Source organism: Aptenodytes patagonicus, chromosome 20 (assembly GCF_965638725.1).
Source record: "Aptenodytes patagonicus chromosome 20, bAptPat1.pri.cur, whole genome shotgun sequence".
NCBI lineage: Eukaryota > Metazoa > Chordata > Aves > Sphenisciformes > Spheniscidae > Aptenodytes > Aptenodytes patagonicus.
The window spans coordinates 1,744,482-1,756,908 of record NC_134968.1 but is presented as its reverse complement, the minus strand read 5'-3'; the positions used below and the strand labels follow the sequence as shown (position 1 = coordinate 1,756,908).

Here is a 12,427-nt window from a genome sequence, read left to right as displayed (position 1 = left end):
CCACACCGTGCAAGGAGGGACGGACGGATGGATTGGGGGGGGGGGTTAGTGGGGGGGTGGGTTAGCCGCGGGGCTGGCGGGGGGGGGGGGGGGGGGGCACATGCACTCCTGCCCAGCCTGGCCTGCCCGCACCGAACCGCTCACCCGGGACACAACGGCGGCAGGTCTCAGCCCGCCGCCAAACGGCACCGGGGGGCGCCGGGGCAGGGCCAGGGCAGGAAGGGGGTGACGGGGTGGGGGGGGGTGGGAAAAGCAGCGCGGGGAGGGCTGCGGGGTGGGGGCTGGCGCGCCAGCAGCGTCCCGCTCCCTGGAAGAATTAGCGACAGACAACACAGGACAGACGTCCCTCCTCTGCCTCCTGCCCCGGGTGGGTGCTGCAGACCCCCCGGGCTCAGCACCGTGAAGCCCACGGTGGGACAGGGCTCTGCACCCCCCCTCCCAGCCGGCCCTCGCCCGCACCAGGACACCCCATAAGCCCTCGCCACCGCCGCGGCTCCCCCAGAGCTCCGGAGAGGCGTGGGAGCAAGGGCTCTGGCACCCCGGCAGCCCCAGGGAGGCACAGAGGGGACTCGCATTCCCAGGGGGTCTTGGAGGGGGCAGATTCCTGGGGGCCCCCAATCCCCACGGGGGCTCCAGGCCTGGGAGGGGGCACAGATCCCCAGGGGGACCCCGACTCCGGGCTTGGTGCCAGTCCCAGGCAGGGAGCAGATCCCTGGGGTGTCCCTGATCTGGGGAGAGCGGATCCCCAGGGCTGATCCTAGGGATAGCCCCAATCCTGGAAGGGGAACAGATCCCCAGGGGTGGCCCCGATCCCAGGGGTGGCCCCAAACCCGGGACGGGGAGCAGGACCCCAGGGGGGGCGATCCCAGGGGTGGTCCCACCCCAGGGGGCTGCAGTTCCCCAGGGTGGCCCCAATCCCAGGGTGGGGAGCAGGTCCCCAGGGGAGGTGATCCCAGGGATGGTCCCACCCCCTGGGGGCTGCCAGTACTCCTGGGGGGCCACAGGTCCCCAGAGGGGTCAATCTCAAGGACGGTCCCACTCCTGGGGGGCCGTAGTTCCCCGGGGTGGCCCCGATCCCGGGGGTGTCCCCGAGGGTGGGAGGGACGGGCGTCCCCGCTGCCGTCTCACAGCGCGTGCTCCTCGAGGGGGCCGGGGGGGCCGGGGGTGGTCTCGGCACCCCTGCGCCCCCAGAGGCCCAGGTTCCTGCGCAGGGAGGTGAGCACCTGTACCTGGAGGTTGGAGACGGGCGCGGGGCTGGCGGCCAGGGCGGCCGTGGCCATGGTGCGGTTCAGCAGCGGGTTGGGGGGGTTGCTGCTGGGGGGGTGCGTCGCCTTCCAGTAGGCCTCCAGGTACTCGGCCAGGTGCTCGCAGGCCTCCTCCAGCTGGTTCTCGTCCAGCACGATGTCGAACATCTCCTGGGGGCGGGAGGAGACCATGGGCCAGGGCGGGGCAGGGCGGGGCCAGGGCGGGGCTTCTGGACCCAGGGTGGAGGCTATGGACCGAGGTGGGGCCAATGGGCCAGGGCGGGGCCAATGGGCCAGGGCAGGACTTCTGAAACAAGGGCGGGGCCAATGGGCCAGGGCGGGGCCAATGGGCCAGGGCGGGACTTCTGAAACAAGGGCGGGGCCAATGGGCCAGGGCGGGGCCAATGGGCCAGGGCGGGACTTCTGAAACCAGGGCGGGGCCAATGGGCCAGGGCGGGACTTCTGAAACCAGGGCGGGGCCAATGGGCCAGGGCGGGACTTCTGAAACCAGGGCAGGGCCAATGGGCCAGGGCGGGGCCAATGGGCCAGGGCGGGACTTCTGAAACCAGGGCGGGGCCAATGGGCCAGGGCAAAGCCTGTGGTCCAAGCTGAGGTGGTGGGAGGAGCATCTGGCCTGCTGGGGTGGAGTCTCTGGCCTTGGAGGCGGAGCATCTGACATCAATGAGGTGGTGGGCGGAGACTCTGGCATCTAGGGGTGGAGCTTCTGCCCCACAAATGGGTGGAGCCCTACACCAGAATGGGGGGGGGGGGGCTTCTGGCCTGCAGGGGTGGAGCCTCTGGCAGGAGTGGGTGGAGCCAAGGGCCACAGGGCGGTGGCAGAGGCTGGGCTGGGGCGGGGTCAGGGCAGGGCGGGGCAGGGTGAGGTGGGGCGGGGCGGGGCGTACTCACGGGCGGGCACTGCGCCAGCTTGTCGGAGGCCACCATCTGCACGTTGAGGTGCTTCGCCTGGGACTTGCCCCGGGACTTCACCAGCCGCTGCAGCACCTGGGGCAGGAGAGGGCAGCCCGGGGTGGCCGCAGGGACCCGGCCCGCCACTGCCCGGCCCCCCCCCAGCGTGGCGGGGCGGGGGCTGGGGCTGCCCCCCACCCGCCCCGGGGCCCCGCACCGACCTTGGGGGAGGTGATTTTGATGTAGACGATGATGGGGGCCAGGGACGTCTTGGCCAGCTGGGCCGGGTGGTTGATGGTGTCAGCGTCCAAGGCCACCAGCTGCAGCGTCCGGGCCAGCTCGAAGATGCGCTCGGTCTCGCTCTGGACCTCGGCTGCCAGGGCAGGGAGACAGCGAGGGTCAGGGGGACAGCGCGGGGGGACAGGCAAGCACGTGGGGGCTGTGGGGACAACTGCTGGGAGATGTGACGAGGGGAACGGGACGGGGAGAGGACCAGGAGGGGTCTTGTGCTGGGACTTGGCCACCCCAGTGTCACCCCAGCCCCAGGGACAGGGGAGTTCACTGCAGGAGGGAGGTGGCACCGGCTGGGTGACGAGGGGCAAAGCCCCCCGGACCACACACACTTGGGGGGGGAGTGTCAGATGGGGCTGTGTGACCGGGGTGTCCCCGACCCTCAGACTCTGCCCAGGTGGCCAGACCCTGCTGCGTCCCAGAGCCTGGCCATGGCCAGGCAGGGAGGACGGGGATCCAAGGGGACACGTCCCCCACTGCCCCCCGCCGGGCAGGGGGCTGCCAGGGGTCCTGGCGGGTCCAAGCTACATACCCAAGACATCTGTATCAGGAGCAGGGGAGGAAGGAAGCAGCACGGAGGGGAGGAAACCCAAAGGAAAGGAGAAAAAGGAAAGGAAAGAAAACACAACAGAGAGCAGATAAAAGGGGAGGAGGGGCAGAGAGATGGAGTCAAACTGGCCGGGGGGAGCACAGGGCCCCGGGGCCCCCCCCCGTGTTAGTCACCTCATGGCGGTGGACCCCCACACGTCACCCCCATGAGCTGTGCCCTGGCACAGGCGGGACGAGCACCCCGGGATGGACGGGCTGGGGGACGGGAGGCTGCCAGGCTGATACAGATGGAGGCTTGGGGGGGGGGTCACCCTGCCCGGCCGGGTGGGGGTCAGCGCTGGGCGGCCGAGCCGCGCCGCCGCCTTACCCAGGCTGGAGCGCGTGCTGGAGCGCTCGATGATGGTGTGCTTGCTGGGGTTGTTCAGGACGGAGCGCTTGGCCAGGGAGATGTCGGCCGTCACCCGCGTGATGGAGATCCTGTGAGATGGAGAGGGCACGAGCGGGTGGGGGAGCAACAGCGGGTGCAACCCCCCCACGTACATACCCAGCCCCTTGGGGGGCAGGATGGGACCCTCCTTCCACCCCCTTCCTCCCACCCCATGCACAGGGCTGCCTGGAGCTGGAGCCACAGGACTCCTGCTCCTTGGGGGACAGATCCTCCCCGACAGCAAGAACCACAGGGCAGGGCTGAGGGTCCCCCCACGGGGTTAGGGGTCCCCCTGTGGGGTTAGGGGTCCCCCCCGTGGGATTAGGGGGTCCCCCCCGTGGGATTAGGGGTCCCCCGGCCACGCAGCTGCCCGTCTCACCTGCCGTCAAAGCGATGCTTCAAGAAGTCGAAGAGGGCTTTCTGCATCATGTCCGTGACCTGGGGAGGGAGGAAGGCAGGGAGGGAGAGCATGGGGCTGGGGTCCCCCCCCGTATCCACCCCCCCCCCGTGCCCCCCACTCCTCACCTCGTAGCCCTTCAGCGACGGCCCCACCAGGATGATGGGCCGCATGGAGGGCACGACGTCGTACGGGGGCACGTGCTCGGCCTGCGGGGCAGAGCCGGGCGTTAGCGGGGCCGGGGCGGGGGGACACACCGGGGGACGCTCGGCTTCGCCCCTGCGGGGGCAGCTCTGGGGATGGGGGGGGGGGGGGGGGCTGCAAGCGGGGGCCACCCCATCCCCTCCCCGCGGGCCCTCCCGGGGGGTCCTGACGCTACTCACCGATTTCTGCTTCTGCTTCGCTACGTCCCGAGAGGCCGCGCGGGGCCGGGGAGGGGGGGGCGAGAGAAGACAAACAAGGCATGCGTGTTATCCGCGGGCGCGGGGAGCGGGGGCACCGAGCTGGGCTGGGGGGGCCCGGGGATGCGTGTGTGTGTGTCCCCCGGGGGGCTGCCCCAGAGGATGCGTGTGTGTGTGTGTGTGTGTGTGTGTGTGTGTGTGTCCCCGGGGGGCTGCCCCATGAGCGTGTTTCACACGAAGCATCGCCCTGCTCTCAGATTTGGGGTGCAAGCGGGGGCTCTGAGGGGCTTGGAGAGCGGGATGGGGGGCAGCGGGGGGGCGGCTCGGCCCCCCCCGGGCCTGCTGGCCCCCCACAAGCCCTTGCAGACCCCCCCCGCCCCGGGCTGTGGTTGCGCCCGAACCCCCCCAGCTTCTGCCCAGTTTTGGGGGGGGAGGAACGGTCCATTCCCATTCGCGGGGGAGACGAGACACCGGCCGTGCTGGCACACACCATGCGCACACTGGGGGACCCCAGGCAACGGGGGGGGGGGGGGGGGCACGGACTGATCCATCCCATGGCCCACGGGGGGAGACAGCCACGGACCGATCCATCCCGGATCATGGAGGGGATGTCGCTGTGGACGGACCCATCCCATGGACCATGGGGGGAGACAGCCACGGACTGAGCCATCCCATAGATCATGGGGGGGAGGCAGCCACGGGCTGATCCATCCCACGGATCATGGGGGGAGGATCAGTTGCGGACCGATCCATCCCATGGACCATGGGGGGAGACAGCCACGGACTGAGCCATCCCATAGATCATGGGGGGAGACAGCCACGGACTGACCCATCCCATAGATCATGGGGGGAGACAGCCACGGACTGACCCATCCCATAGATCATGGGGGGAGGCAGCCATGGACTGATCCATTCCATGGATCACAGGGGGAGGGTCAGTCATGGACTGATCCATCTCATGGTCCACGGGGGGGGGACAGAGCCACGGACTGACCCACCCCACGGCCCACGGGGGGGAGGCAGCCACAGACTGACCCACCCCACGGCGCACGGGGGACGCCCCCGCCGCCCCGTCCCCCGCCAGACGCTCATGCCGCCCATGCTGTGGCGCGGGGACACGCCGTGGCAGCGCAGGCAGGGTGCTCGGGCAGCGTGTGGCCCCCCAGCACCCGTCGGGTGCCCCCGCAGCCCCCGCCAGCCCTCCCAGGCAGTGTTAGGGCAGGCAGGGTGCAGCAGGCGAGCGGGGGGCCGGCGGGTGCCGTTACCTTCCTAAAGAAGGGGATGCGCTTGGTGTGGGCGGGGGGGGGTGGTGACACTGCTCACGCTACTCTTAGGGAGCGGTGGGTCTCCACGGCCTCCTCCTCCTCTAACTCATCGGGGTCAAAGGCAAAGCTAGGCATGTCCAGGGCACCTGGGGACGGAGGGGCAGCCGGAGCCAGGGAGGGGAGGGAGAAAAGAAGAGCGGTGATGGCGATGGAAGAAGGGAAAAATGGAGATGGGGGGGGGGGGGGGGGGCCTGGGAAGAGCGGGAGGACGGTGGGGATGGGAGGGGGGAGAAGCAGGGGAGAGGAGGTCCCCGGGGGATTGGGGGGGGGGGGTGCACCCGCCTGCCTGCACCCGGGGCGGAGGGGCCGGAGCTGCGGACGAGGGGGGGGTTACACAGCCGGGGGGGGGGGGGAGGACCCCCCCAGGCTGGACCTGCCCCGCTCAGGCCAGGGGCTGCGGGGACCCCGGACACTCTTACCGCTGGCCGGGGGGGTGGGCCGGCGGGTCCCCGTCACCACGTCGCCCAGGCTGGAGCTGGAGTTGTCCCCCGATTTGCTGGATGGGAGAAGCACAGAGAGGGGGGCCGGGGGTGAGGGCGGGATGGGGGGGCCGGGGGGAGCTGGGGGGGGTCGGGGATGAGCCCCACCTCGAGCTCAGGCGGTTCTGCCTCATCTTCTGCTCCTGCAGCAGCCGCATGTTCTCCAGCTTGACGGGGCTGGGGATGAAGCCCACCTCGCAGCCCTCCTTCACCAGCCGCCCGATCCACCAGTCGTTGTTGTACTTCTGCACCGGGGAGGGGGGGAAACGCCTGAACCCCCCCAACACCCACCCCCAGGGCTGCCACCCCCAGAGCGACCCCAGCCCCGCACCCCTGCCAGCCCCCCCCCCAGCCCGTTCCCCACCTCCTTGATGTGCAGGAAGTCTTTGGGCTCGAAGCAGATGGCCATGCCCTGCACCGGCATGTCGTCGTTGGCGGACGGGTTGTAGCCGACGTTCGTCCGCACGGCAAACGCCACCGGCTTCGTCTGCCAACAGGAGAGGGCTCAGCATCTTCCCCCACCCCAAACCGCAGAGACCCCCCCAGTCCCCCCTCGGGCCAGGCAGGTGTCGGTGCCGGCGGCAGTGCCGGTGCGACTGGCCGGGCAGCAGGGGCTGGCTCGGCTCCTGTGGGCACCACGGCGCAGCCGCTCACCAGAGCCTGGGCTGGGGACGCTGCGGCCACAACGCCCCGGGAGCTAACGAGGGACTCATCACCTAATTGCCCTGGGCCCGCAGCCGAGGCGCGATGGGTGCTCAGCCAAGGCGAGAACCCAGGCGTCCGGGCTCCCAGTTCCACCCAGTAGATCCCACTGCCTTCCCAATGCCACCCAGTGATCCTGGGGCCACCGCTTCAGGGGACGGGATGCCACGGGGATGGAGGGCAGGGGCAGCGCGGGGGGGGGCTGGGAGGGTCCCTGTGCCTGGGGTCAGCCCCTTCCCGCAGCGGGTCCCATCCTGCCGGGGCAGGGGGTGCGAAGGGGCCGGGTGGGTGGCAGGGGTACCTGCCTGCACCCGGGGAGGCGAGGGCAGGCGGGGGGGTCTCCAGCCCAGCCCTCCCACCTTGGCTTTCTCCAGCTGCGCCATGGCCTGGCGCTCGGCCTCCTTGCGCAGCGCCTCCCGGTCCTCCTCCAGCGACACGTCCGAGTCCGAGGGGCGGCTGGTGTAGGACTCCGCCGAGCCCTGGGAGAGCGGGGAGAGGGGTCAGCCCGCGCTGCTCCCCCCCAAAGCGGGGAACCCAGCCCCAAACCCGACCCCGCAGCCGTCTCCCCCATCAAGGACCCTCTCACTAGGGCTGGTGCCCATCATCCCGGCCTCTGGGCACGCTGGGGAGAAACCACCCCTGAAAGCTGCCTCCTCCCCAGGCAGGGGCGACTCCTGCCCGGTGGCATCCCAGTGGGGTTACGGCAGGCCGAGGGCCGGCGCAGCTGTTCCCACCGCTCCGGCAGGGAACGTGATACCGAGCCGGCGCCTGCTCCCGTCCCGCTGCCACCGGCCTCCCCGGGCCTCTCGTCGGAGCCGGGAAGGCAATGAGGACCCCCCACGCCTGCCCGCCGCCCCCCCCCGGCTGTCCCCCACCCGAGGGGAGGCCAGCAGGGACAGCGCTGTCCCCCCCAAAGGGGTCCCATGGCAATGGGGAAAGGGCGTTGTGGGGCGACTCGGGGTCACTCCAGGACAAGGCTGGAGCTGGGGTGGGATCAGAGACCCCCTGCTCACCCCCCAGCCCCTGGGGCCGGAGCCCGAGCAGGGGGCAGCGGGGAGACCCACGGGATCCCCCAGTCCTGGGGCAGTGGGTGCCGCGGGGGACGGCAAGGGTACCACCCGCCCTGGGGGTGCTGCTCCCCCCCCCAGCCCCTCTATAGTCCCACCAGAGCCCCCCGGGGTTGCGGGAGCCCCCGTTCCCCATTTGCCCCATCCTTTCCAAACACCGAGGAGGTGGGGGCCGCTCTCCTTCGCACAGGCCCCTACCCCCGGCCATGGAGCAGCAGCCCCCCCCGGGACCCCCCACCCCAAAAGCCATGGGGCAGAGACCAGCTGCCCCATCTCCTCCTGCCGCTGCTGGGGGTCTGGTCCTTCCTGAGCCCCCCAGCCCCATGGCGAGACTGAAGGGGCCTTTGGGGGGTTCACCCGGGGTCCAGGCATGATGCCCTCACCCCGCAGACCCCGTGGGTCCCAGCAGCTCCCGGGACCACCTGCTCTAACCCCCACGGAGCCGAGGGGGACCTCGCACCGAGGGCAGAGCTGGCAAACCGGGACGGGAGGGAGCTGGGGGCCACGTCCCGGGTGCCGGGGGGCTGCGGGGTGGGGGGGACGCTCACCGGGGCGGCGGGGTGGTCTTTGCCGGCTATCTCCATGCTGGCAGGGCCGGGGGCGAGTGGGTCGGGCGGGCGCTGGGCTGGGGCGCCCGTGGGTCAGGTTTCAGCCCTGGGACATTCGCAGCCGCCCAGGGTATATTTAGCCCGGTGCCGGGCAGGGGGTGGGGGCCAGGGGGGGGCCACAGGGGCCGCTGCCAAGCCAGCAGTCCTGCCGGGTGGACGGGGCTGGGGAGGGCGGCTTTGATGCCACCTAGGCGATGCCAGGGCTGCATCCCCTGCCTGGCACCCCCAGGAGGGGCAGGGAACCCCTGGGGGGCTACGGGACCCCGAATGCTCCCAATATGGGGGGGACGACTCCCCCCAGTACCCACCGCAGGGCAGAGCGGGGACGGGGGGCACAGCCGGGTCCGGCTCAGCCATTGCCATGCCCGCACTCCCACCAGGGCAGGCTCGGTTGCAAACCTGGACCCCCCTCCTCGGTCCCTGGTGGGACAAGGGCCCCCGCAGGCAGGCAGGTCCCCCGGGACCCCCTAGGACAGCTGCCCCCCCCACCGCTCACCTGCCTGACGAAGCTGTTGGAGGTGGTGTCAGACGAGGTGCTGCCGTCCGAGCGCTTGAAGCGGCTCTTGCGCTTGCTATACTTGCTCTGGGGAGAGGAGAGGGGGAGCAGGAGGGGAGCGCTGGAGCCCCAGGACGTGGGGGGCAGCTCTACCCCCCCAGCCCCATCTGCCAGGGATGCTCCGCCCCCCCCTCCACCCCCGCCCTGCAAGCAAACCCAGCTCCTGGGGGACAAGAGAAGGGAAACTGAGGCAGGGAAGGGGATGGGGTTGCCCTCCTGCTCGGGGGCCATGCAGCCCCCTCCCCAGGGACCTGGCATCGCCTTATCTAGGGGGGGAGGGGGTCTGGATCCCCAGTCTCCATGGAGAGAAGAGGGAGCCGGCGGGGCTGATCAGATTTGGGGGAGAACCTGGCCGCAGCCCCCGAACGCCGCGGCCCCCCGGGCCCCGGCCAAACCAGAACCCAACCAGTGCCCCAGGGAGGCGGCTGCTATGGGGGCACCCCACGCACGCCCACGTCCCCCCATTGCCACCCCGGTGCCCAAGCCCTGCACACGCATGTGCACACACACCCCCCCCCCCCCAGCGTGGGCACCGTCCCCTCGCCCGTGCGCGCTCTGCTTAAAGGGGTGCACACGTGCGTGCACCCCCCACGCCCACCCACGCCAGCCGGCACCCGCCCCGCACCCCCACGGGACCCCCCGCTTCCTCCAGTGCCTCCTGCTGGGATGGGCTGGAGGAGACGGGGATGCCCCAGTGCCCCCCCTGCAGCACCTCCTCGGGGGGGGGGTGTGGGGGTGTGGGGGGATGACAGAGCATGCTGGGGGGGGGGGGGTGCCCTGGGGGGGCAAAAGGCTGGGACATGCCGGGGCGAGCGGGGCTGTCACCTCCCCGGTGTCTCAGAGGGACAGCTGGGCCCAGCTGCCACCCGGCCCGGGGATGGGTGGTCCCCGCACCGGGCAGCACCGGGTATTTTTAGGTCCTTCGCCCCCCGGCCCCCCCAGCCCCGGCCCCCCACCCACCCCATCCGCTGCTCCCAACGGGGGATGGACATGGCTGGGGCTCGGCGGTGAAGGTCCCCGGGGTGGGGACGGTGGCCCCGCTGCCGGTGTGGGGTTCACCGCAGCCACCCAGAGCCCCCCCGCCCGGAGGCGGGGGAGACACCCAGCCCTGCCAGCACCCGGGCGGCTGGATGCGGCCGGGGCCTGTGTCTCCATCCCCTGTCCCCCCCCCCAAACTGTCACCCCAACTGCTTGATGCTCCCCAGGCTGACACAGAGGGAGGGGGTCTGTCCCCATGGGCGTGTGCGGGGTGGGGACAGCACCCAGCCAGACCATGGGGATGAGGTGCTCCACTGGTCCGTGGTGCCCCCCACCCCGTTGGGACCAGCCGGGGACACATCCTTTCCCCGTCGTCCCCCCCCAGGGTGAAGGGGACAAGGGTGGGGGGCACCACCCCGGCAGAGTTTTCCCGATTCCTAAAAGTTTCCCGGTGCGCACGACGCCCCCGCACCCACCTCCCCACCCTGGGGTGCTCCGGGGGGGCAAACCCCAGGGGGGGTGTGGGGAGGGAGCAGTGACACAGCAAGCAGCACAGAGCCCCCCCCCCCCGCATCCATGCACTCCCCAAACCTGGGGGCTGGACACCCCCTTCCCTGGGATGCTTGGTGTTATGGGGAGGGGGGGTGACTGCATTTGGGGTCCCTCTCAGGGCAGCTTGGTTATGGGTGGGGGGCACCCTGTTTTGCGTGCTGGGGGGTGAAATCACCCCCGTTATGGGGTGTAGGGGTTGGGACGTGGGGGAATCGATGGGGATCACCCCCCCCCCCACGCAGCCTGGGGCTGCGCGTGATGGCACGGATGCAGCCCCCCCGCTCCCTCCGTCCCCAAATTCCCGGGGGTGTCACCTGGAGGGCGGCGTTGTCGAAGACGTCCATCTGGATGTCCTGCGTGGAGCTGTAGGGGGTACGGGCCATGCCGCCTTCCCGCACCATGGAGCTCGCCGGGGTCGGCGGGTTTTGGGGTGGGAGGGGGACACACAGAGGGACAAGACGATGACGATGACGATGGAGCCCAGGCCTGGCCTCCGCCGTACCGGCCCCCGTGGTGACGGCAGCCCCGGCGTGCAGCGAGCGAGAGGAGGAGGAGGAGGAGGAGGAGGAGGAGGAGGAGGAGGAGGAGGAGGAGGAGAAGGAGGAAGGAGGAGTAGGGACGGCGGCAGGGGGAGACGAGGGATGGTGGGCGGCCGCCTCTGCCTCGGCCGCTCCCACCGCGTTCCCGGGAGGGATGGGGGATGCGGGGATGTGCCGCCCCCCCCCCCTTCCCAGGTAGGGTACCCCCAAAGCGGCTCCTTCCCCTGGGGGAAAAAAGGGGGGGTGATGAGGATCCCCCCCTCCCCAAATTGGGGGGGTACAGTGGTGCCCACCGCAGCTTGCACGCCCAGCCTTTAGCCTGGAGCAGACTTGCTTGCTGGGGGGGCGCACCCTAAAAAGAGATGGGGGCTCCCAGGCTGTTGTGTGGCTCGGGGGGGGGGGGGGACACGGACATGCAGGGGCAGCCGTGCCCCCATCCCCAAACGTCAGCACCCGGAGCGGGATGTGCCACGGTCTGGGGAACCCGGGGCTCCCTCAGGAAAAGGCTGCCCCTAAACCTCCAGCTTCTCCCCCCCCCGGACCCTCCCCAGCTGGGTTCCCCGCAGCCTCAGAGTGACCCACGCTCCCCCCGAGCCCCTCTGCTCCCCAGGGGCATCCACGCCCACACACAGAGCCATCTGCACGCCCCGTGCGAAGCATCCAGGGAAAGGGCACCCCGGGGACCCCGTGGCAATGGGGGAACGCCCGGGGCCAGTGGACCCCACGTGCGGTCAGGGAAGGGGCTGCACTTGGCACCCACCGGCCCCCAGCACGGCTGCAGCTGCCCTGCAGGGACCCCAGCACCGTCCCCGCCTCCTCGTGCCAGCGGGTGCGAGGGGCAGACCACGTGTGCTGGTGGGCGAGGGCTGCAAGGCAGCATGTGCCCGGCAGGACGCAGCTTGCCCCCTGCCCCCTCCCCAGGGAGCCCGCTGGCGCCGGGGCCGATCACCTCCTCCCCGGGCAGCACCGGGTTGAGACCTGCCGCGCTCATCTCACGTCAACCGCGCCGCAGGAGCCGCTGCTGCCGGCTGTTGGAAAGTTAAAAATTCCTTGGGACCCCCCCCCCCCCGCCCTGCCCCGCGCCAGCGGGTCTTTTCCTGCAACAGTCCCAGCTCCCGCAGCTGTGGGACAATGTGCCCGGGGAAGCGGGACAGCTGACACCACATTTTCCATTATTAGCCTCCATCCATCACCGGCACCGTAAGGTGCCTACGACGGCACCGGCACGTGCTTCATGGCAGCCGGGCAGGTGGGGAAGAGAGGTTTGGAGGGGGATGAGCCGCCCCAGGTCACGCAGGCTGGCACCACCGACCCCGGGACACAACGCCGGAGCCCTGACCGTGCCCAGCTCCGCGCCTTGTGCCTGGCCAAGCTTCAGGCGTTGGGATTTCCTCGGCTCCCAA

The 12,427-nt window shown here is 71.0% G+C and overlaps 1 protein-coding gene across 1 annotated transcript; it reads right to left on the bottom strand.

The window, feature by feature from the left end:
* Nucleotides 1-1,093: 1,093 nt before the first annotated feature.
* On the bottom strand, nt 1,094-11,014 carry CACNB1 (calcium voltage-gated channel auxiliary subunit beta 1). Its single transcript, XM_076357071.1, has 13 exons — nt 10,800-11,014; nt 8,896-8,982; nt 7,084-7,203; nt 6,387-6,509; nt 6,131-6,267; nt 5,963-6,039; nt 4,201-4,220; nt 3,946-4,026; nt 3,800-3,858; nt 3,361-3,470; nt 2,375-2,526; nt 2,154-2,249; nt 1,094-1,415 (listed from the first exon to the last, which is right to left on the bottom strand). The coding sequence occupies exons 1-13, from the start codon at nt 10,884-10,886 to the stop codon at nt 1,125-1,127; spliced, it is 1,440 nt and encodes a 479-aa protein (XP_076213186.1). The 5' UTR covers nt 10,887-11,014; the 3' UTR covers nt 1,094-1,124.
* Between the last annotated feature and the right edge of the window lie 1,413 nt (nt 11,015-12,427).